Below are 25,846 nucleotides of genomic sequence, written 5' to 3'. Positions count from 1 at the left end.
GTACATCAAAAGAAACAGAGAAGTCTTCACCCACTGGCAGAAGAGGGATTCAGATGAATCTTCCTGAGGAGCAAACATGCAAGTTTTGGTGCCATGACCAAGAAGGCCCTTTTTCGGGTTGTCTTGCCACCCATTTAGTGTCCTTGTGTGATTGTCAGAAAAGTGATATAAAATTATTTTAAAGTCAATTAATATGTAATTAAATTTAATATTTAATTTAATATTTAAAATAGCATGCATATTACTAAATAAATAGTACCTGCACGAGGATCTCGAGTGCGGGACACTGGTGTGATTTCTTGTGGCAATTCATTACAAATGGGCTTGCTCCACTTCCTAACTTGCGGCCTACATGTAAAGGATCATTGATATATATGCTGATCTGCAGCTACCATTCAATAGTGCAGAGAAATGCGGCACGCAACCCCATAGACTGAGTTCAGTAAGTCCAGTTTTTCTAGCCACTGTTACAAAGAGAGATCAGTTAGGAACAAGAACTGACCTAAGAGAACTCAATCCTGTCAGAGCAGGTAAGGATCATTCCCAACTGTAGCTAGAAGGGCAGAGTTGGATACACATAATGTTCCTTAATTAGATCTTATTTTATGATTATGGTGCTTTAGATTAGTCCTCACCCACTCTAAAGCGACTGAATTCTCTTTGGTCAATTGTTTCTAACTGACCTCTCTTTATAACAGTCCCCCACTCCCACCTTTCTGGTAGCACCTATAAGAGGAACAAAAATTGTGACAGTCTTATAGGTGCTACTGGACTCTTGCTCTTTTTCTACTGCTACAGACAGACTAACACAGCTACCCATCTTGATCTATCGCCCACCTTTCTATTGCTTATAACTTTAAGCATAAATATATCTCCTATGGATGTACACTCCTTGTATCTAATGGAATGAATTTTGTTATATTTTAAAGTGGACTTCTGTTTTAATTCTGCTTCAATATACTAACATGGCTACCCCTCTAGTGATATATTAGAGTAGCAGTCAAGAATGTTTGACTCCAGGATGGGCCTAATCAGGCTGCATTGGAGCAAGGGGAGTGTTGCTTGTGGTCTCAGTCTGTCATATTTGTCTGCCGAATTTCCAGTTGCCAAATGAAGATCTGATGGATCATGAAATGACTGTTCTGGAGCAGTGACTTGAGTTTACCCCTGATTGGTAGGATGCTATAGCCAACTAATTAACTTTAAGTCATGCAAAGGAAAGCAGAGCAGAGCAGATGCTATATAAAAGTAAATTCTCTGTGGTGCTGGGACGTCATTTCTCATGCCACACTTCTTTTTTCCTCCCTTTTGTACAGCTGTTCCACGCACAAGTGATACACAGTGCAGCTCTGTCCCAGAGCCCAGATACGGAAGGAGGATTGGCTCTGAATTCTCGGCAGGTTCTGTAGTCCGCTTTGAATGCAGTCCCGGCTATCTTCTGCAAGGCTCCAAAGCTATCCGCTGCCAATCTGTGCCCAACGCTTTAGCTCAGTGGAATGACACAGTGCCAAGCTGTGTGGGTAAGGCTTATTATATTTAGGTAACCTGTTTTTCAATTGGCATTCAAGAACACTGCTTCTTTCACTGAGTAGTATTTAACATTTATATTTGCTCTCCATTGATTAATACTGGCCATGTCCAATTTCAAAGAGTAATTTGTCATTTCAAAAGTAATTGAGTAGCAGCTGGTTGGTAGACAGTATAGTGTTTCACATAATAACCTATTAGATTAACAAGGTTGATGCATGTTTTGCTAAATATTTATTATCAATGTGACAGCCTCTAAAATCATAAGTATAATTCAAAGCCTAACATCAGCCTCAGGAAATCACCCTTATATTAATTAATTAAGCTCTTCCTGAAATGCTCTTTATAGCAGATTTATAACAGATAACAATTTGGAAATTGCTGTGGGAAAAACTCTGTTCTACTGTAACATCATATAAATTGACTATGTCTGATGCAGCTAAGCTGGCTATATTTTGTTGTGGGATCTTCTTTTGGAAGTATAGTTACCACTTTGGATCCTTTTTGTACATACTAAAGTTTTTTTTTATCTTCTCCTTGAGCCTTATGCATTACAATTATTTGTAATATTGATAAGGATCATGTACCTTTAGGGAGAAGATAATAAGACTTCAAGAATTCAAATTATAATTGTAATAATATTAATTTTATTCATGTATGCACAGCTGCATATATATTGTTATGATAAGAAGAAAATTATATTTCCCAAAGGGGATACAACTACTTCTGAGTCACTCCAAACGTGAAACTCCCATACAGAAGCTAAGAAGAGCCAGTCCTCTAACAGCTTCACATATTTAACGTGAAGATAATTAGGGGAATGTAGCAGTTTTACGTGAATAAGAGTTCCCTAAGCAAGGTTACATCCTTCTAAACCTACTGAATTAAATACACACAGAAGGGGATGACTGTGTCTTGGACCTTACTTAAAAGCAAGTGCGGTTACCTTACTTTTGCAGTTCCATAATACAGAGATGCAGAAGTGCTTTTGTAGGGTCCATAGCTCCTTCCCTACCTCTCCTCAGCACTACAGAGTTTTTGCCTGCATTTGACTGCCTCCACAACTTCCCAAATTCCCTGGTCCATTATCAAAAATATTAAAGTTCTTCTGTGGGTTTTTTCCCCCTTACTACTATCCGATAGGATGTTGTGTGGTAGAAAATTTGAGTAGTTTGGCAGCCATTGCTGTTGCCAGAAAAAAAGGTTTGTTTGTTTATATGCTTTATTCAGACATAAATTCTGTGTTTTAGTTATGATTAGAATTAGGGGCATTCATTCTCAAATTCCCAAGCTGAAAATATGCATGAAAATTGCTCTTTCAGGTCATTATTACCATGATTTTCTGGAAAGGTTACACAAATCTGGAATTCTTAGGCATTATGAAATATCACACACACACACCCCTCAAATCCATGTAGTTTTTCTTTGATTCTCTGAATTTCCAAGCAGTGGCCCGGAGAAGGTGATTGCTGGATGACACAGATCTTTGTAGAGCTATGGTTCTGCCTTGCTGTACCTCGTTCCCTCCCTCTTTTTTGAGGGTGGGTCCCTTTTTGCCTCTGCAAGTAGGATAGCAAGGGGTATCCTGTTCAGGGGACATGGAATCAGACCCCGTGGTGCAATTTGTTTGAAACTTGGCATGTCTTTAGTGGACAGGAAGCAATATCTCCCTTGCAATTTTGGTATCATTTGGTTAAAAAAAGCAACTCCAGCCCCCTCTAAAAAAAAACCCTCCCCCATTGTGAATAATGGAACTCAAATAAATCTGGAATCTCGGAAAACCCTGAACCCTGAAACAGTACTGTAAGACTGAAATACTTTCAGTACTGGTATTTATGCCCTTCCCAAAATCTGAATAAAAATACCTTTTATTTCAGATTCACATCCCTAATTGGAATGATAGAGTCAAATTCTTTTTTTCCTCTTTAGTGTTTCTGTTCAATGATCATGCTTTTGGCTTTGTTATTATCTCTTAATACAATTTTCTTCCAGTTCCATGCAGTCGGAATTTCACTGAACGGAGGGGTACTATATTGTCTCCAGGCTACCCGGAACCTTATGGTAACAGCTTGAATTGTGTGTGGAAAATCATAGTGACTGAGGGATCAGGTATTCAGGCAAGTCCATATTTTGCCAAGAGTGGAATATTAACTATAGATTGTTAATTATGCTCCTTTCCATCCCTTTACTTTTTGGTTAACTTGTAAGAAAATAACAGTTCCAGTGGATAGATTGGCAGAGGTTCAGTGGATCTTTTGGTTAAGAAACACACCCTCTCCATTTGCCGAAACTGAAGTCTATTTAGCCCAGCCTATTACAACATTTATTTATTAGAAGTATTTCAGATCACTTTTCCTATAGTTCAAAAGAGTTCTCAAAATATTAAAATCAAACATACAGCCTAAAAATGTCCCAAAATGTAAAAACTAATAGAAATTGAAAGGTAGCACCTTTAATCATAACTGGGCACAGCCTGAATCCAACAAGATCATTATAGGAGCCAAAACTACATTAGTGGTATGTCTAATATACTTCAGTTAATCAGATTCCAACGAGAATTAGTTACTAATGGGAAAATCATATGAGGGTTTTCCCTGATGCAGATTTTCGCCTGTGTGTGTTTATATTTTCCTGAGAATTCATTTTATACATCTGATGAAGCAGATTCTAGAAACAATCCTAAGCAGTTTTACTCAAAAGTAAGCCCTATTTTAATCAGTGGCATACATCCAAGAGAGTATTCTTAGGATTGCAAATAATATCCCGTGAAAGCTTATGCTACAATAAATCTCTCAGTCATTATGGTCACCAGACTCCTTTTTCCCCCACTTAAGAATCAGAACTGATGTTCGTTTAATGGGAACATTTCTTTAAGTGCAGTTAAGTAAAGCAATATTGTCATCTACCTGCAATTAATGAAATAACTATCCAGTGCATTTCAGTCTGTTCATTTAGCCTAAGACCAAAGGAATTTAAATAATTGTGATGTGAATTGAGTAGTTATAGAGCTTTTTGTCTTTCTTACCTATTCCCACAAATTAAAGTATCAGAAGAAGACAGCCTGAGCTTTTTTCACTGTTGAGGTTGTTTGTCTTTTGCCTATGAGATGCAGTTCCTGAGATTCCTGAGAGCCCCTGAGGATGGGCAGCTTATAAATCGAAATAATAAATAAATAAAAATAAATAAATAAAATTGTCTGACTCGGGCTGGGGAAACTTCCCAACCAACTGAGCTGGAGTTCAGACAATGGTTCATTTCCAGTGGATCATTTCCATGGGCAGGAGGATTCCTGCCTATGGATCACAACTTTCTTGCTTCTCCCATCCCACTGCAGCTTCAAAATATCCCATTTTAAGTTAAAGTGGGAGGGGAAGGTTAGAAAGTGTTGTGCTGGATCCCTGTATGCTCTCTAAGACTTCCAGGCAGCCCATGCAAGAGGTAAGAGCCCAACACTCTTCCCTTTCAAATGTGGACTGCTTTTCAACAATAGTGAAAATGAAAACAGCATACTAATTCAATTTAGTTTTATACTACTTGTCCTGTGGCTGTTACTAAAAGATCAAAAAATCTTGAAGTGTTTTATTTTAGACATGGGGTTGTGGAGACATTATATTAAGCTCCCCCAACATTTTACAATATACCTTGTTATTCTTTTGTTTCCATCAACCATATCTGATAGCATAGAAAGGTAGCAATTTGACCAAGGTCAGTTAGTATTATGTTCCACTTTATTCAATAGATGTATTTTCAACATGTCCATCACATTTTTCACACTTGGAGAAACACCACATGGAGAAACATTTGCTATGAAAAAGTGCCCTCAGTGAAGTTTTGAACCCAAAATGTTTTATAACTAATTCTTCCACATTAAAATCTAACCTCTAGCTCCCTACTAGAGGAGGGGGGGGTGATTACCCTCAGATAACAAAGCTGTACTCTTTATTGTAGTTAAGGTTTTCTTTTCTTAAACAAAAGTAAACGATGTGAAGATTATCTGCAGTTTCTTACTGATGTGGAATGTCTTCTGCCCACACAGACCACCTTGTTTTTCAGGAATATGAGTAGACATGGGCACGAAACAGAAAAAAACTGAAATGAGAGGTTCATGTTTCACGAATAGCGAACTATGAATTTTCACGAAATTGACCCATTTCATGAAATGATTTGTTAGTTTTGTGATTTGTCAAAACCAGGGGCATTTCAACGGTCCCCTTCACCCAGAGAGATGCCAAACTCACAGGGAGACTTCAGCCGGTTCTCCTCCTGGAATCAGCAAGAGTGTGAGCCCTCAAAAGAGCAGAGAAAGAATTGACAAGACACAAAGACAAGCAAATAAAAAAAGGGGAGGCCTAGGCACCAGAGCCAGGCTAAGGCCCGAGACTAGGGCAGGGTGGAGGAAAAAAGGCACCCTCACCCAAAAACTGTCCCACAGCAAGGCTAAGAGCTGGAAATAAGAGGCTTCTTTCAGTCTCTCTTAAAGCAGCAGCAGCCAAAAGCACAATTCCAAATCCACACTCTCTCTCACTCCAATCCCAGCAACAGGTCCTCCTCCCTCTCCCTCTGTCTACTGGGACTGAAACATGAGGCAGAGAGAGGTGCCTTTTATAAAAACACTGACATAGAGCAGAACAGGAGGACTGTGGTTGGCTGACAGACCTGCCTAACAGGATTTGGAAGGGTGAGATTGGTGTGCCCATGGCTACAGAAGGCCCACCTGCTTGGTTGCCTAGGGAATTAACCCCCTGATCCTGGCTGTATAGGGCAGAATGGAAGTTCTTCAGATGACTAGGAGAGCTGCCAACCAAGGGTAAGTGGGCTATGATTGGGGTTTCCAATGGCAAAAAAGGTCTGGGCCCATTGTTGCCTAGGGAATCAACCAATCAGCGCTAGCCTGTCTGAAATTACAAATCGTTCATAAAACAAACAAAGCAGGCCAAAAAGTCGTGAATTTTGTGATAACTATAGCCGCACAAAACGCTGTTTCATGACACATGAAACGGCCCATTTCGTGATGAAATTTGCTTCGTATTTTGATTCGTGCCCATGTCTAAATGTGAGGCTTTCATTGGACAGCTTGCACAGCACTCTAGAACTCTAAATCACAGAGTGATTGTGTAGGGATAATAATAACATACTTTGTAAACTGCTCTGAGTGGGCATTGTTGTCCTGAAGGGCAGTATATAAATCAAATGTTGTTGTTATTGGATGGAAGCCTGAAATGGAGCCTAGACTGATGCTGTTTTACTATTCAAATAGATCTTTACTGATATGTTTATTATATCTTCAAAAAGTGTTGTTGTTCTTCAGAGTTTTTTTTCATCCTTCCTTTGCATATGTTGATATAAGTTAAATAAATAAATTTGCACCACCATGCTGTCTTTAACCTAAGCTGCACGTTCTGCAATGTGACATACTAAACCTGTTTCTGGGTTTAAGTATTTTAGATGGAAGGCTGCATGTTTGAATGCTCTCCCACATTTTTTTTTAAAAACTGTGGATACGAAAATAACATGGGGGGGGGGAATGAGGATTCTAGCCTAGCCTTCTCCCTGAAATTTTAGTGCATAAAGGCTTTGGAAAACATTAAACTATTTTATCTCCAATCTCTAGTCTAAAGTGGTATAGTGCAGGAACAAATACATTATATAACAGTGTAATCCTATCAAAGTTACCCCAGCCTAAACACATTGTTTTCGATAGATTGGAGAAAGCCTTCCCAGGATTGTATTATAACTCATAAGTTTACTGATCTTGTAATTCAGGTCAAAGAAATTTACCTGTACTTTTTATAAAATAAACATCAAGTTAAGTAAGCCTGGTTCTTCCCTTCTTTTTCGACACTTTGGAACAAATATGGTGCCTTTTTGAAGTCACTTTGAAAATTAAAATGTAAACAGTATTGCAAAGCCAAGATAGGTATAGTATATTGCTACACTTGTTGTCAAAGTCACTGTTCTTTTTGTCTTTTCTGTCACTGTTCCAGAATTATATATGACTGTCCTGTTTAATGAACACACAATGGCATTGTTTTCACAGATCCAGGTAATAAGCTTTGGCACTGAACATAACTGGGACTCTCTTGAAATCTATGATGGTGGAGACATGACAGCACCAAGGCTTGGGAGCTTTTCAGGTATGTACACAATTGCCTCTAGTGGCCAGAACACAATGGAGTCTAATTGAAGCTTCAGTTTTTCAGGAGATGCAAACTCTCACTTAACTTTTCAGTAAAGTTCTCATATAGGCCAGTTCACATGGTGAGAACTTGGACAGAGTATATCCATGCAAAGTTTGGCATAAGAACATAAAGTAGAACCTGCTGGATCAAGAACAGTAGTCCATGTAATTCAGCGTATTGTTCATTTGGTGAACATTGAGTTGCCTTTGAGGACCAAACAAGCAGGTCATAGAGGCAAAGGCCATCCCCTGATGATGACTCCCAGCACTAGTATTCAGAGATTTGTTGCCTCTGCTTATTGATGCTCCCTTCTGTCACTGTGGCTAGTAGCCTTAGGGTTGTTCTCTTAATTCCTTTTATCCTTGTTTCCCCTGAAATCCAACAATCCTTTTCTTTTCCTCTTCTTAGGAATGAATTTGGAGGCCATTTTTAATCAATTCCTTTTTGATCAAAGAGAAATGTGAAGAAAGGAAGGACAGGAATGGAGGTTCTGTAAAACTTCCTAATTTCACTCTATAGATTCTCAGAGGCAGGCAATGTCTTCCCAAGCCTTCCTATCCTTCTGCTAGACCACCACCTTGGGGTGTATAACATAAAAAAACTGCAAGGGCACCTTGATCTCTCTTTGAAGAGAAATGAAGGAGAAATCCTGCTCTTAAAAGAAAAGAAAGAATAAGAGGAATCAATGGCTATCACTAAAAAGTGAATTTCAGAAAAAGAAATTCCCCAGTACATAATAACTCTAGTAGGCATTGATGGATCTCTCCTCCATGAATCTGTCCAACCCATTTTAAAGCTCATCTGTGCTCTACTGGCCGTGAATTCTACGGTTTAATTATTAATTGAGTAAAGTAGTATTTCCTTTTGTCTGTCCTGAACCTATTTCTCAACAACTTCAGTGGATGACCCTGAGTTCTAGTATAATAGTAAAAGGGGGAAAAAAACTTCTCTCTGCCCACTTTCTACACCCTCTGCACAATGTTACAAACCTCTTTTATGTCTTCCCTTAGCTGTCTTTTTTTAGCCTGAAAAGTCCCAGTCTCTCCAGCCGTTCCTCATGGAAAAAGTGTTCCAACCCCATAATTGTTTTGGTTGTCCTCCTTTGTACTTTTTCTAGCTCTGCAATATCATTTTTGAGATACAGCGATCAGAATTCCACGTAGCATTCCAAATGAGGTCACACCATAGATTTCTACAAATGTTAAAGACGAATTCAGCTTGCTTCATGTCCTAGTGAAGCAGAAGGATGATCAGGCCCCATGCCCACTCACCCAAGCCACGCAAGATCTTATCCCCCATATGAGAGAGGAGACTGAGGAAAATGTTCAGTTGAATCCAAATGCTATTTTTGTTGAATTACATGAGAGAATTAAAGTAATCTATGTGGAGGCTTCCACATCACTGTCTCACACACTCATCAGTTACCCAGTATGCCACACACTCATGTACCTTTCATTGCAGCTCCTGGCAATTGAAATCTGAGAGTCAAAGATAGTCAGGATTGTGACTTCTGGTTCTGCTCTTAGTCCTTTTATGTGTGAAATGTGCCATCAAGTTGTTTCCAACTTATGGTGATTCTATAAATGATCTTGCAAACTGGAAGGCATTGCCTCCTTTATTAAGTCAAGCCATTTGGGGTCCTTCTCTTTTCCTGCTCTGCTTCACTTTTTCTAGCATTATTGCCTTTTCCATTGAGTCTTGTCTTCTCATGATGTGATCAAAGTACAGTAGTTTCAGGTTTGTCATTTTAGCTTCTAGGGAGAATTCAGACTTTATTTTGAGCAAGAGCCCACTTATTTATCTTTTTGGCCATCAATGGTATTGGTAAAACTCTCCTCCAGCACCACACTTCAAATGAATCCTTTCTTCAGTGTCCACCTAACATCCATACATAGTAATAGGAAATACCATAGTATGAATTATCATGGTTCCCAGTGACATAGCCTTATCCTTAAGGATCTTCTCTAGTACCTTCATGGCTGCTCTTCCAAGTCTCAATTTCATTCTGATTTCTTGGTTGCAGTCTCCCTTTTGGTTGATGATTGAACCAAGGAATAGAAAATCTTAAACAATTTCAGTTTCTTTATTGTCATCATTGAAATTGTTTAATTCCTTGCTAACCATAACTTTTGTCTTCTTAATGTTCAGCTGTAATCCTGCTTTGGCACTTACTTCTTTAACCTTCATCAGTAGTTGTTTCAAGTTTTTACTATTTTTTGCCAGTAATGCAGTGTCATCTGCATATCATAAAAAGTTAATGTTCCTTCCACTAACTTTCACTCAGCTTCTTCTAAATCTAATCCATCTTTCCTTATGATATGTTCTGCATATAGATTGAACTGATAGGAAGATACACCCTTGTCCGATACCTTTGCCAGTTGGAAACCATTTAGTTTACCCATTCTCTGTCCTAATAGCAGCCTCTCATCCAGAATACAGGTTGTGCATTGAAACAATCAGATGTCGTGGCATACCTGTTTTTTTTTTTAATACCATCCATAGCTTTTCATGATCCCCACAGTCAAAAGCTTTGCAGTAATCTAAAACAGACTGATTTTCTTCTGAAATTTTCTGATACTTTTCATTAACCATCATAAATTAGCAGTGATATCTCTAGTGCCTCTTCCTTTTCTAAATCCAGTTTGAATGTCTGGCATTTCTCATTCCATATAGTAAAAGTTTTTGTTCTATAATTTTGAGCAACTCTTGCTTGTGTGGGAAATCAATGCAGTGGCCCAGTAGTTGCTGCACTCTTTGGCATCCCCTTTTTCAGAAGTGGAATGTAAGTAGAGCGTTTTCAGTCTGGGAGCCATTGTTTCATTTTTCATATTTGTTGACATATTCTTGTTAAGATTTTGATGGACTCTGTTTCTGTAGCTTGAAATAGCACTATTGGTATACCATCTACTCCTGATGACTTGTTTCTCCCAATTGCTTTGAATGCACCTTCACTTTCTAAGATTTCAGGTTCTTCATCAAAAGATTCTCTTCAGTATAGTTTTCAGTAGATTGTTTCCCTCCTCCTTTTATCCTGATCAAATACTATATTTCCATGTTGATCTTGCAGCATCCCTATCCATGGTTTGAATTTCCCTTTGATTCCCTAGATTTTGTGGAACAGATCTTTCGATTTTTCCCTTTTTTGTTGTTCTCTTCTATTTCTCTGTATTAGTTATTGTAATAGATCTCTTTGTCTGTGTGTGTGTGTCACTGAAAAACTGCATTTAGAATTCTGATTCTATTTCTGTCACTTTTTACTTTTGCTTCTTGTTTATCTTTAGCAATTTTAAGAGTTTCCTCAGTTAATCATCTGGGCTTCTCCTGTCTTTTGGCAACAGAAATAGTCTCTGCATATTCTTCCTTGATAATATCTCTGGTTTCAATCTATAGTTCTTCTGGTTCATGATCAATTAAACTCAATAATGCATTTGCATTACTGATTTGCACTACTGAAGTCTTTTATACCCTAAGCCATAAAAACCTCACGTTTGCTGCTGTTGTCTTTGCCGTCTTCCTGAAATTATAGTTTGCATCAGCACCTGGCAGGTCAGTGGGTTGGAAATCTTCACCTCCTCCAGGGACTTCTGTCTCCTCCCCATTTCCACTGGCTGGGCTGTCAGCTGCAGCCAACTTTCTTTTATTCTTCCTCTGGAAGTCACAGGCATCTCGTGTATTAGTCAAGCTAGCTTCAGGGTTTATTCTGCTTTCTGGTTAAGACATCAAGCCAGCACTTCAACTGAAAGCTGTTTTGGGTGAGCAAGGAGGGGCATTATGTACACCGAGTCTCTTGTGGCTTTCCCCTGGATTTGCTGAAACTGAAATTCCTCTTTCTTTTGGCCTCAGTCACTTACCGCTTACACGCACTGGTCTCAATGACCAGTCTTCAGCCCCAACTATAAAATAGGACAGACAAGAGTTATATTAGTAATTGCATAGCTTAAACCACACATTAATTCTTACTTGGAATTCGTTAATCACAGCATACATAGGTACACCAAACTAGGGGTGTGCGCTTCAGGTTCCCGGTTTGGGGGGGGGGAAACGAAGCGGCGGCAAGGGCGGCGGAAGTGTCAGCTGCGGCCTTCCCTGCCGCCCTATTGGCCAAATCTTTTCCCTGCTTTGGGTAAACCCGAAGCGGGAAAACCAAATATTCCCCCAGTGCACACCCCTACACCAAACTATAAATACAGGTCCAACTTCACACACAAGGGCATTGAAATATCGGCAATTTTATTTTCAGTTCCTTTACTAATAATTCCCAGAATAGAATTTGCCCTTTTCACTGGTCTTGCACACTTGATCAACATTTTCCACCACAACCTGAAGATCTCTTTCAGTCTCAGTCTCAGCCAACATATATTTAAAATTAGAGGTGGGGGAGCGAAGTTTCTCCAAATATACATCATGTTACACTTACCCAAGTTGAACTGCATTTACCATGTTGTCACCCACTCACCCTATTTAGAGAGATCCTTCTCTAATTACACTAAGCCTTGTTTTTCACCATCTTGAATAATTTAGTATCATCTGCAAACTTGGCTGACTTTTTATCCATAAGAGAACCCATCCTCTTATCCTATGATTACTAAGTTCATTCAGAACTCTTTGGTAAGGTATCTTGTCAGAAGCTTTTTGAAAGTCTAAGTATATGATGTTTACCAGATCACCTTTATCTGCATGCTTGTTAAAGACCTTAAAGAACTTCCAAAGGTTTGTGGGGCAGGACTTCCATTTGCAGAAGCCACACTGATTTTTCCTCAGCAGGCTTTGTTCCACATGAGAATAATTCTCTTTAGAAACAGTTTCTACTAAGTTACCTGGAATAGTTTTTAGGTTAATTGGCCTGTAATTTCCTGGATACCCTCTGAATCCCTTTTTAAAAATTGGGATGACATTTATTATTTTCCAGTCATCTGGCACCGAAGCTGATTTTAGGGACAAGTTACAGATACTTGTTAGTACTTCAACAGTTTCAGATCTGAGTTCTTTAAGAACACTTGGGTGTGCCATCTGGACTTGCAGATTTATTAGTTTTCATTTTGCCCCATAATCCTAGAATTTTATCTCTTGGCATGTAGTGAAATTGTTGAATTATTACTGCATTCTGTGATCCAATAGTGGAAGGTGCTAACAATTACAATTTTACAGTTCGATCCTGAGCAGAGTTACTCCAGTCTAAGCCCACTGAAATCAATGGGCTTAGATTTAAATGATTCTTCTTAGGATTACACCATTAGAGTAGTAGCCATATTGGTAGGGCAGCTGCAGAGGTGAATGGGAAGAAGGCAAAATTGCTCCTTCCTGCCTCTTGCATGAGCGAAGCTCTGCTGCTGGAAGAGGAAGAAGGGGGCACCCTTCCAAGCCATGTGGCTTACAAACTTTCCAGGGATGAAAATGGCTCTGGGGAGGGGGCGTGTTAAGATGATCAAGGTGGTTCTCACAAGGTCCTTCTGCTGGATCCAAACCATAGTTTGCAACTCAGATCCACAATAAAGCTGTTGAAAGACTTGTCTGCTATCATAGTTTGAAAGTATATGTCAGATACCAAAGTCAAACATATAAGACTGCTGTCAGTCTTTCTGCTTTCAGCCAGTCCTTTCTATTCCCAAGTTTGCATTTATTTATTTTGTTTGAAAGAGAAATGTATAATGACTGAAAAATCAAATCCTTCATGTGGATAATAACTTATATATGGAGTAGTTATTTGTTCCTGTGTTCATGCAACTGGTATTTTAAGATCAAATATTGTCCTCATATGATAGAATAATATTAACACTATCAAGTTAATTAACAGATAATGCACAAGACTGGGGAGAGTTGTACTTCCTGCTCCTTTTAATATTTGGCTTTCTACAAGTCCTACTGAGTTTGCATAGGACTGAAGTCCTAGATATGTTTATGTGATTATCCCTGTCATATAGTAAATGCTTTGTTGAGGGAACAATTTAAATTTTGCTTCTCTGACTATGCTGCAAAGATCTTCTTATGATAAACTAGATTTATTCTATTGGGGGTGGGCAGGTACCACAGTGCCAGCATTATTGAACAGCACCTCCAATCAACTTTACCTGCACTTTCATTCTGATATTAGTGTGGCAGCTGCTGGTTTTCACTTGGAATACAAAAGTAAGTGGTTGTTTTTTTACATAATGTGTAAATTAGTAAATGATACATGTGATACATCAGACTGTTACTAAATTATTTCTGTGCCTTCTCAATTGTATTTACTTCCTACTGAGGTCCTGCTCTGAGTTCTTCCTTCTTGTGAAGTAAAAGAGTGTGGAAACTGGTGGCAGGGATTTTTAAGTTGTGGCAACTTATTTATGGAATGTCTCCCAGAAAGCTTTATGGCCTGTAGGCATCAGGTTAAAGTTATTCAGTTTCTCAAGAATTCCCCTGGCTGCTATTGATTCCTGTCAGAATTTATCTTCCCAAGCACCTCTCTCAGATGAAGACACAAGACAATCATGTTGGGTTTAACACATTTACAGGGCAATCCTATGCAGAGTTAGACCAGTCTAAGTCAATTGAAGGCAATGGGCTTAGACTGGAGTAACTCTCCATAGGATTGCACTGTTAAATGGCGAACCTACACCATCAACTTTAACATATTTAATATTTTTAAGTGTGGAATGCAATAGGCAGCCTAGTGGCTATCATCATTTGGGCAACTCCACCCTGGCTCCAGACTACATCAGTGATTTTTAGTGGCCCTCTTCATTCTTGCCTGCATACGAACTGTGCTGAGATGTGCCAAGCCTCACCCCCATCTCCTAATATGTCACACAAATAATTAAGGGTTTGATAATGAATGATGGGCTGTTATAGCAATGCCTCTTCATTACATGATACCTCAGGGTACTTGCCAATTTAGTCTACTTATATTGAGCAATCAGTCCTATTGCTGCCCTCGCTAGTCATGGCCTAACAAACCCAAGGACTAGGCTTATTTGACTTTCTAGAAACTCTAAAGCAGATGAAAAATGACCCCTTAACAGGTCAATCGCAGGGCACCCAAGAATTCTTGCTGAACTCCTAAGTGACTAGCTAGTCTCATGAAAACTCACAGAAGGTTAGCAGCACACAGTGAATGTGGGAGAGGCAGAATACTTTTTACTAAGGCCTCTAAACTGTCCATCCTATTGGCTGGGTAGTCACCAGCCCTGCTCCCCATTTCTGTATCTATGTATCTACGTATGTCTATAATTCAAGAATACAGGCTGAAAGTGATATGAGTAGGTTTGGAGTAAAACTGTTAAGAAACATTCAACTCTACAACACATATAGATAGATCATAGTGAAATTTTTCACAAATAGATAATAAAAATAGCATCACAACCAGAAACAGAAGTCTCCTGACAAAAGTCTTTTATATACAGTTTTACTAAAGGTTTTTCGGGGTTAATAGTTATGCAGACACATTTTAAATAATTGCCTTTTTCTTGAAGTGCTACCATGCGTGAGTGGGGATATCAAAAGTGCTAAAGATTACAGCAAGACTGTGAATGAGAAATACTTTGAACACTCAAGTGCTACTTAGAAATGCTTCTTTTCCTCATCTTCATTATCAATGGATGCTTAACGGAGTAAGCATCTTTGGGCTGTGTACATGTTGGTCAGAAAGCTCATTGCTTTATCTAAAAAACGAGATTTCCCTTTTCCCAGACATGATTTTTTTCAGCAAGATATTAATCTCTAGATCATGAAAAAGACACAGACCTTGGATTAATTGTGAAATGGAGATTAGAGTTCTATATACTCGAAGCTAGCATTTAGAAACAATGTCATGGTACCCTACTGATGTGATGAAAATTGGTTTCTGAGATTTGATGAATGTTGTGTGCTGTCTCATTAAGTACTCACATTCATGTCCTTTTCAGACTCTTGAACGTTGCAAATGTAGAACAGTTGCATGATTGCTGCATGTGTGTCACAGACTCATCTGTATTATGTAAAAGTGGATATTACAAGGTGATTCTTAGCTTTTAAGCACAGATAGATAGAGAGATAGATATGAATAGAGAGATAGATATGATAAATAGTTTTACAAAGTTTTTGTTCTTAGATCATGTTTACTATTCAGGTAATACCAAGTGAGATTTAGGTGCTAAAGATCTGCTTCAGATTGATATCCATCTCCTTTTAAAGAGCGAACAAGCTAATGCACCAATAAGCATCAATGCTAATACTCATAATTGAGATAATCATGTTTTTAGAATGCTAATGTGTGCACATTTTTGAAAAGGACAGATTTCCAGCTGATAATAAATATTCAGAACCTGCTAGTAGCTACAGGGCATCTTTATTCTGTGGTTCCATTTCCCTGTTTATTGCCACTATTTGTATTCAAAGCTTCTTGCAATTTATTTGAAACCAAATAATGTATTGATAATACCAAACGAGTTTATGTATCTTGTTTATACAGGATATATTTTGAGACTCTGTTACTTTGACATATATTACAAATACTTATAGATGTTATGATCTGGAATTGATTTGGCTAGTCTGCTTGGTAATATCTCTAGTTGACTAATGATCTTATTGATGATTTCCAAGGTTATGCTCAGCCATCTGACTTAGTTTAACACTGTGAAGTCCAAATACAATACAATATGTTCCAGTGAGTTTAAGCTAATTCTGTGTTGGATTGCAGCCAACAGTTGTTAAATGCTGACTTGCATGACAAAGGTATCCTTGACCTAGAATATAAACATAAAAATTCTACTCTTGGTTCTAAATGTATAAAAGACCCAATCTATAAAAAAGCACTCTCTTCCAAACGATAAAACACTGTTTCAGCCTTTGTTGTTAAATTTGTATCAGTTCTGCAGATTCTACAATAACTGCTGCTAAAATTATAAACGAGTTCTTAAATGCTCTCTCTTCTGCATTCCCTTCCCTTTGTTTACTTTTTTCCGTATTAAATAGAGGTCTGAATTTTTAAGAACCTGCTTTAAATTCTGTGTGCGCTATTAGTGCAATGTCAGGAGCACTGCTGGCGCTTCATAAATAAGGAGTAATAATGATAAATATTAACAACTCTTATGAGTTAGCTCTAAAACAGGTCGTACTTCTAATTGTAACAAATACTTCTTTATAACTAAATTTACCATTTATAATCAATTACCTCAACACAATTTAGAATAACAACATAAATGAACAGAACAGCTATTAATATAACCCATTACATTGTATTAAATTAATCTGAGACATTATTAATCTTTATTTTTCGAGCATCATATTTGTATGCAACCAATTGAGAATCAGCCCTGATGTGATAAGCGTCTTCACTGTAGATAAAAATGAAGTTTCACTAAATAAATAAGTACAGTAAAAGTAAGTAAATATGGTAAATACAGTATGGTAAAAGTAAAATGAGGTGTTTTGTGTTTAGAAGTGCTTTATTAGAGCTTGTTTTAACAATCTAGTCCTAAGAAATTTATTTGAGTGTAAGCCTTGTTGAAATCAATAGCATTTACTTCCAATTAAAATGGTTCGTGTCAGGGTACTAGGCAGCAAAGCGTGTTTCTTTTTCTTTCTGATGGCTTTAACTCTATGAACAAACATCCCTCCTGCCTGATAGAACTTAATAGCTTTGTAAGCAAAGTAATTGCAGTAGGGGTAGATGATAATAATGTAATCAAGCTGGCTACATAGAAAATTGTCCAGAATACAGAGCAGCACCTTTGGTGCTGATATACTCGTATAATTTTAACAGAATGAGTGACTCTATCGATTAAGAGTTAGAAATATTATTAAAAGACCATTGTGAAACATGTTTACTCACTGTGAACAATGTTTCTTTCATTTGCAAACAGAATTGATGGTGTATTGATATATTTCAGTTGTTTCAACTTGTCCCCATATATATTCTGAACTATTTTGTTTTTTGCTAAAAAAATTTGAAGAAAGGATATCATTTTAGAAAAATCTTTTTCTCATGCTTGCTTGTTTAATAATCTCTTAATTTTCTCCTAAATAAGTTTGAGACAGTTAATTCCATCTAGTAAGAATAATCTACACACAAAGCCAAGGGTTATGAGCTGTAAGGATAAAAATGGGAAAGGGGGGAAATATGCATGTGACTTGGAACTCTTTGAAAGAAGGGCAAGTTAAAAATGTATGGACAGAAAGATTAAGGTATTTCCCATCTTAAAGGTTTTTGTTGTTGATGTTTGTCTTAGAAGATATCTTCAGGACTTAATTCCTGTCACAAATATTTGAAATTCAGATGATGCACTTAATACTGTTTGTGAAAATACCCTTTTATAGATCCTGTGTAATTTTCTGTTTTGCCTAACCTTTGAGCCACATTAAGGGTAAAACTTGGACAGTGGCCTTGATCATGTATTGCACTTGCTGTACAGGAAGAGGAAAAGCCTCTTCTCATTCTTATTATATTGTCCCTCAACCAGTTTGTGACACGGAGAATATAGGAAGCAGTTCCTTTCCCAAGTTAAGATAAAAACCATTGCAGCCAAAAAGTTTATAGATAACAGCAGGGTGTTAGAAAACCCAGGGGAGTCCTGTATTTCAAAGGGTGTGGAGGCATAGATACCATGGAGGTGAAATGATTTAAAGACATTGTTATCATTGTATATGAATACTGTGAGATTAATGCAACATCTGAAAGTAGCATTTGTGTCTTGGTCACACTTTAGGCTTGAGTAAAGTTTAGAAAGTAATGCAGATAGAATGTTTCTAAGGGGAAGGCAAGATATAACATGCTGACTGGAAACGTAACAAACTAACGCTGCACACTTTTTTTTACAGTAGCAGAATGAATACGGGTAACTGAAGTTTGCAACTACTCTGGTTTGCTTCAAAAGTCCATGTTTTTACGTGTTTGAGATGAAAGTTTCAACATGGCTTTCCTGACCGTATTGCCATAAGTCAACAGAAAAATTGCTCTCATGTTGAACATCAGTTGTTTGGGATTTAGGCAGTTAAATTACCTCCTCTTCCCCAGTGCAGTAGCTGCAGGCTGTGTGTATATATATATATACACATATTATATATATTAATTCATGACTCAGAATGGTCAAGTTTCTTCAATTACAATTAATTGTTAAAAGTTAACACCCTAATAACTTTTAAGTACTATGTGAGTATAAGGTAACACCCCCAGATAAGGTCAGGGGGCAGCTGTGTATGAAGAAATAATTTTCTGTTTGAAAGAAGTTCCAAAAGCTGAGTTGTGTGTTATGTTGATGCTTGTATATTTAAAATAAAACAAATATTACTGAAAGATAAAACATACCATTAAAAATAGAAATGGATCTTCTTGGAGTAAGTTAATACTTAGATTCAAAACATCGCAGTATGTCATGGGCTGGGCCAGGCCAGCCCAAGCAGGGTGGTTCAAGTCCAAACCTTAATGCCAGAGTCTGAGGGGAGTTCCAAGAGCTAAAGCCAGGTCAAACCGGTGGTCAGAGCACAAGATAAAGCCAGGAGTGAGTCCAGAGTCCAAGAGCAAGGTCAGGCACAGTCCAAGGTCAGTCACCAATAGCATCAGGTCCAAAAGCAGGCACAGGCAAGGTCCACAGAACACAGAGCGGTTGCAAACAGTAGACACGTTGCTTCCACACCCGGCAGTTCCTCCAGACTGGCTCTTATAGACAGGTGTGGTTTTCAGCCAGCTGCTGGGGCTCCATCCTGATGCTACTCATCGTCACTCTCCGGCAGCTGGCGTTGGCTCAAGAGGCGAGCACTGCGCCGTCTCTCTTGCAGTTCCAGTCTCTGGTGCTGCCTGTGGCGTTCCTTGGGCGTGGGTGAACCTGGGGGGGGGGTGGAGGCTCTTGGCTGCGCTGCACCTGTAGAAGTCCCTGGCTGAGCTTCCCCTGTGGTGTTGGAGCTAGAGGGTGCTGGTGTCTCAGCTGCTGGCTGCAAGCTCTGATCAGCCAGCAGCTGTTGCTCCTGATTGCTGGCTTCTGCTGAATCAGGGCTAGGGCTGGCTACACAGGGCTCCTCTTCTCCTGAGGAGTCCTGGCTGGCTACACGAGGCTCCTCTCCTCCAGAGGAGACCTCACTCTCTGACTGGGCCATGACACAGTAGTTGGCTTGTTATTGTTTCTGGTTTTCATTGCTGGTTAATTTAATTCAATTAATGTCATTGTTTTAAAAGTAGTTAACATTTTAAACTCCCTTCTGTAAGCTGCCTTGTAAATAGAAGAGCAGCGTATAAATAAATAAACAATAATAGACAAAGAAGCAAACCGCTTGTTATTTGTCATTGAAACATTTTGTAATTAAGTACAACAGTTGCAGGTCAGCACTGATGGGGAGGGGAGAGCAAGGTGCAAGGCAACAGAACATACCAGACAACCATGATGGAGTTGAAAGAGACCACAACTTTATTGATTTACAGCTCACAAAGCATTGGTGCTGCGTAGGGCATGTATCCCAGCATCAGCTGACCTGCCTACCAGCCAATGACACCTCCCCCCCAGCCCCTGGTTGAGGGGGGAACCATGGGATAGCAAAAAGCACGAGGCAGAGAGCTGTACCTTACATAAGAAATTCTCATATAGAGCAGAATAGGAGGTCTCTGGTTGGCAGACAGTCCTGCCTAACAGGGTTTGGAAGGATGAGATTGGTGTTCCCATGGCTACAGAAGGCCCATCTCCTCAGGTGCCTAGGGGATTAACCCTCTCCCCCCCCCATGCTCCTTGCTGTATAGGACAGAATGGAAGCTCTCCAGTTGGTAGGGAGAGCTGCCTATCAAGGTTATGTGGGCTAAGACTGGGGTTTCCAATAGCAACAAAAAGTCTGCAGACATTCTGGGCCTATGTTGCCTAGGGAATCAATGGATTGACACCAGCCTGTCTGGTATCATGAATCATTCACGAATTGAATGAATTGGCTCAAAAAGTTATGAATTTCATGAAAACCACGGCCTGATTCGTCACAGAATTTGATTCGTATTTCAGTTTGTTCCCATGTCTACCCAGCAGTCCCTGCCACCCAGGGTAAAGCATGCAATGGCCAAACCTGGCTTGTAGCCTTCGGCTTCCCCAGGATCACTTAAGGGGACCCTGAAAAGGATAACAAGCAGCCTAGTTGGTATAACTCATTCTAGTGGATCTGGCACACTGATCCAAAACCACCACTTTGTGACAGGTATCTCCAGCTGCAGCTGGCACTGAAGGAGGGAGAGAGGGATACTGTCCATCTGCCTCCTTTGTTGCCAGTGAATGGTAGTGAAGACCAGGAAAGTTGTTGGTTTGAAGCCAGACCTCTCCTTCACTCCACTCCCACTATCACCCATTGCCTCCATTGAGGACAACATCCTGTCCTTCACCCCAGCCTTACTACCTGTTGCAGTGTAGCCCACAGATAATGCAGCAAGCCTCCTTAGCAGCTTACAAAACACACAAATGCAGTACAAAAAATTACAGGAGAATCAAATGAGGAAAGGGGGAATACAGGGCAGATTCTTCGGCTGATGTTCAAGGGCTTATGGCTGTAGGTATACTCTGGTATTAAGTAGTAGAAGAGAAACATATTTAGCCGGATCTTACATAGCTGCTACTACCCAGCTAACAAGGTCTTCCACGCTTCTTCCCCTGCCTCCAGAGGACATGCTTGAGGTCGCTTACAAGGTAAAATATTATAAATCATAAAATATAAAAAATATATAAAATCCTTTAATTTATGATTATTAAAACCCAGATAGAGCATAAAACCTCTGTAAACATTTAGCAGCATGAAATGATCCTCATAAAACAGTCCTCAGAGTAGTAGTACAATTTTAATGGATCAACAATGTAAAACAGTCATCTCCCCGAGGACAAATTACAAAAAATCAAATGAGAATAAATCCTGAATCCCTTTGCATTCCTCCTTCTTCACCTCTTTCATTTCCTCACTAAATGAAGTCTCACTATTTTACTTGTAGGGGATTGTGTTTGTGTGGACAGAGTGATATGGACACTGCAACTGAGACAACCGCAGACAAAAATTTCTTGTTGAAGTACATGACATGAAATGACATAATTATGAAATATTCTAAATTTTAGTCAAAGAATTTGTATAAATGCCAGCAGTTTTCAGGAGTAAATACAGGTATGCGGAGAAGCCTTGATACAAGGAAATGTCATTGCAGTCTTGGTGTGTTCAACAAGAATGTCAGATATAAACTCTATGGGATACTGTGAATCTTTTTCCCCTTCTCATGTAATTGCCCCTATTCTTGGGTGCAGACTTTTTGATGTGCATGGTAGGAATTATATATATGATCTTTTTATTATGAAGATACAATACTTATTCACTGCAAACAGGGATTTCATAAAACTTAAATACTGACACGCTGCAATTTTTTTCTCCGTTATGATACATTATACTATTCTGAAAAAAGCGAGCAACATGCTGTTTTGACACTGGATCAAATTGCCTAGGGAATTTTATTTTGGCTAGTTGATAGTGTCATGCAATGAATATTAATACATGTTCAGAAATGTTATCTAGATTGTAGTGCTCTGAGCTTTCTTGTCATTGATGGCAGTGATGCCTGGAAAATGTTAGAGGTCACTGTAATGACGTGCATGGATGTATGTCTCGTGCCAGAGCTGGAATGGCAAAGTTATTTAACAAGCAGGAACTAGGATGAGATCACTGGGAGAGTTATCAACATTGACATTAATGAGTTTTATGTCTTACGCCAAAAGAGTTAGATGACCTGTGAAGAGCATGCAGTAAGCAATTTCCTGTACAAAAGAAGCATGCTACCCTTGAAGGCAGTTCTTGTTATTCTGAAGCATGTAGCTTAAGAAATTCCTCCCTGCTCTGCCCATTTTTTTTCTTTTAGACAGAGATGCATGCATGTATCTAAATCTGAACCTGGCACCAGAGTGCAGATCAAAATATCCACACAATGGGGCCAGGTACAGAAAACCCCAGGTCTTCAGATAAAATCTGAAATGTAAAAACAAAATAAATTGGGAGAATAAAAGCACTCTGATAATGCCATCCTAAGAACACTTTCCTAGGTGTAAGTTCCATGAATAGACTGCAGTAAGATTCAGAGTAGACCTTCTTAAGATTGCACTAAAATCATGGAAGCAATGTATGTAGCTTTAAGAAAAAAATGCTGATGGACAGCTCACTAGCTTATGTGAGTAGAATATTTCTGGCCATTTGTGGAGTTGTTAGGCAACCCCTGACCATCTTGCTGAGGCACCCATACCTTTGTTCATGTAAGCCAAGAGGGAAAATGAAATTTCCCCCTATGAGTCCTCGCCGATTCCCTATATGTATGCATAAATATTTGAACAATGCTTCATTAAAGTAGGAAAATGTTTCTCTTCTGTTTGCATGAATAAACATTTTGAATAATTAAGACATCATTTTTAAAAACTCAATTTATTGAACTGTGAACAAATCAGATGTGGCATTTTCCACTTCCAGGGAATTACAGTTTGTATCTGTGAGAAATAATGTATTCTTCCTTAATATTAACCCTATCCCTTGTCTTCCTTTGTCTTGTTTTACCTAGTACTGTGAGTGTTCAAGCAAGGACTTGACTTTTATCCAGTTCTGCACAAAATACTTAGATGAATTTAAGTGCTAACCAAACAAACAAAACAGCAGAAAAACATGACATTTTAACATATTTTTGTATCCTTTCCTCCCTTTATTTTAGCTGTAGGCCTTGCTGCCTGTCCAGAACCTGTCATTCCTAGCAATGGATTCAAAGTGGGCGATAGATATATGGTGAATGATGTTTTGTCATTTCGATGTGAGCCAGGATACACATTACAGGTACTCCCATTCTCTTTCAAAATGTTGTATATGTTGTTCCCACTTTGCACATCCCCAGATTTTAAAAGTGGCACTGTATTATTTTCTATGCAACTCCTTTTGGTGAAATGTATCAGTCATTCCCTGATATTCAGAGTGAGCAGAATATGTAACTGCTGAAGAGTACTGTGTAAATAAAAAATGTGCATACTTTTCCCCATCAGCATCTAGAGTTGCCAAGCCCCTGTTGGGGCAGGGGATTCCCTGCCCTAGGGTCTTGTTGCCTGCTGCTTCTGGAAACGGTAGCAGACAAAAAATTAAGAAGAAAATAAGGCATTGTCTACTTACAAGAAGTTCTTACCATAGAGTTCTGGCAATTCTTTGAGCTACCCAGAAAAACAAAGGGTCAGTCAAGAAAACACTGTACCATTAATTCAGAAGTACTTTACCATACTTCTGGGTAGCTCTAGGAATTACCAGAATTGTATGGTAAGGACTTTCTGGAAGTAGACCTTATTTTCCTTTGCAATTTTTCTCCTAGGATTCTCTCCCCGCCCCCACAACCGTCCCACTAGTTGCCAGGCATTGCCTGGTTACCCTGTCAGCATCAAGTGCTGCAGTTAAAGAAACTACTTTAGCTGTTTCTTTTTTGTATTTTCTGTGACCACCTCAGCAAAATATATTTCAGATTATAAGGCAAATCTAATGGTATAAATGTAGTGAAAAAATAATTTACAGCAAGATACCAAATAAATTTAGAATTTTACTATCCCATTTTCATGAATGTACTTGAGGACTCAATGAACATGGAAGCTGGATTGCAGACATTTTAACAGCTAGTGCACGCTGTATTTACAATTGTAACAGTGATATCGTTGAAAAATCCAATTTAAAGTGTAAAAACATTTTATTTTACTTCATTTATACTCTCCCTTTATCCCCAATGGCGACCCAAAACAACTTACATCATTCTCCTCTCTTCCATTTTATGCTCACAACAACCCTGTAAGAGGTTGGACTGAGAGAGTGTGTCACCCAGAGAACTTCCATGGCAGAGTACGAGTTCCAACCTGGATCTTCCAGATCCTAGTCCAGCACTCTAAATGCTACACCAGACTATGTTTTCTGTTTGGATTTTGCTTTGGACTAATATGGCTTAAGTCTCTTTAAATCAGTGGAGCAAGTTGCAGCCCAAACCTATTCATCTTTACTTGAATATAACTTCCTTGAATTGTGAGACTTAATCACAAGCAAGAGTTGGACCTTCCTTGCAAATTATGTACAAAAGATTTCTTCTTTCCAGAATATTTTAGACATGCGTTGCTTGCTTCTTTGAATACTTCTCTTTGATTTGCCTTTCAAGGAACACCTGAACAGTATTATTTCATTCTAGCCCTAATTGATATCTTTGCAACTAGAATTATTTGGTTGTTAATTCTGATTACGCTCACCAAAGCAAATAAATTTGCATTCATAAAACCAGTGCCTAGTAACATGTTGCATTATTGCATTTTCTTCTTTATATTCAAGACTTCTTTTACCAAATTAGAACACTTATACTCTTGCTTCTCACAAGTAAAAAGGTCTTACTTGTCAAATCTGACCATTTTGTAGTACTTAGATCGACAGTAATTTCTTTAGATCAACAGTAATTGCCATATTATGATAATTTAAGAATATATTAATCCACTCTTCCCTGATTTAGATATCAATGTATGTATTTAAATCCAATTGCAAAAATGTTAATGAGCTATAGGCTTTGAACTAATGCTGGTACTACCAAATTCTAGAATGGAAATGAAAACATCAAATTGGGTCTTCTTTTGCAGAATCCTACATGGAAGGTCTGAACATGTCCAAATTACAGTGAGAAATCTGTTACAGTGTATTGACCATCCTGTCGATACTGCAAATGTTAACAAGCATGTCAGCATACATAGAGAGGTCAACAATTGATGGGTTGTAATGTAACCCACAGAATAAAGCAATCAGATGATGACCTAAAGTATAAATATCAAATGTAATCTAAAATTTAGACCAGTGGAAAGACATACCCCTGGAATGTCTGTGGCTGATGTAACACAAATAAAAAGTCCATGCTCTCATCAGTGGTTTTCAAGAAGAAATATGGCAGTTCTTGGTCAAGTACTTTGTTAACAGAACAGGTTGGTTCCAGCAATAGGTATTCTTCATGAAGAGGCTTGTGCTGAACCCCTCCTTCCACTTCAGATCCATGCCTTGTGCTGTTCCTAGATGTTCCTTATCTCCCAGGAGCAGCATTTTTGGGAGCACAACACCTAATCCCTACACTCCTCAAAAGTGGATGGTATACTGAATAAAGGAAGCACACAGATGACTGGCAGAAGTATAAATGCTCCATCGATAGATTTTATGGGGAGATA

At 38.7% G+C, this 25,846-nt stretch overlaps 1 protein-coding gene across 1 annotated transcript in view; it reads left to right on the top strand.

The window, feature by feature from the left end:
- CSMD1 (CUB and Sushi multiple domains 1) overlaps positions 1-25,846 on the top strand; it is a 1,321,894-nt gene that overhangs the window by 1,123,380 nt on the left and 172,668 nt on the right. The window contains exons 35-39 of the mRNA XM_054971211.1: positions 1,317-1,520; positions 3,520-3,644; positions 7,565-7,661; positions 13,728-13,832; positions 23,347-23,465. Of these exons, the coding sequence (XP_054827186.1) occupies positions 1,317-1,520; positions 3,520-3,644; positions 7,565-7,661; positions 13,728-13,832; positions 23,347-23,465 (650 nt within the window). The remainder of the gene's footprint in view (positions 1-1,316; positions 1,521-3,519; positions 3,645-7,564; positions 7,662-13,727; positions 13,833-23,346; positions 23,466-25,846) is intronic.

Source organism: Eublepharis macularius, chromosome 1 (assembly GCF_028583425.1).
Source record: "Eublepharis macularius isolate TG4126 chromosome 1, MPM_Emac_v1.0, whole genome shotgun sequence".
Classification (NCBI taxonomy): domain Eukaryota; kingdom Metazoa; phylum Chordata; class Lepidosauria; order Squamata; family Eublepharidae; genus Eublepharis; species Eublepharis macularius.
Note: the sequence above shows the minus strand (reverse complement) of the source record. Positions and strands in the feature narration are given on the sequence as shown.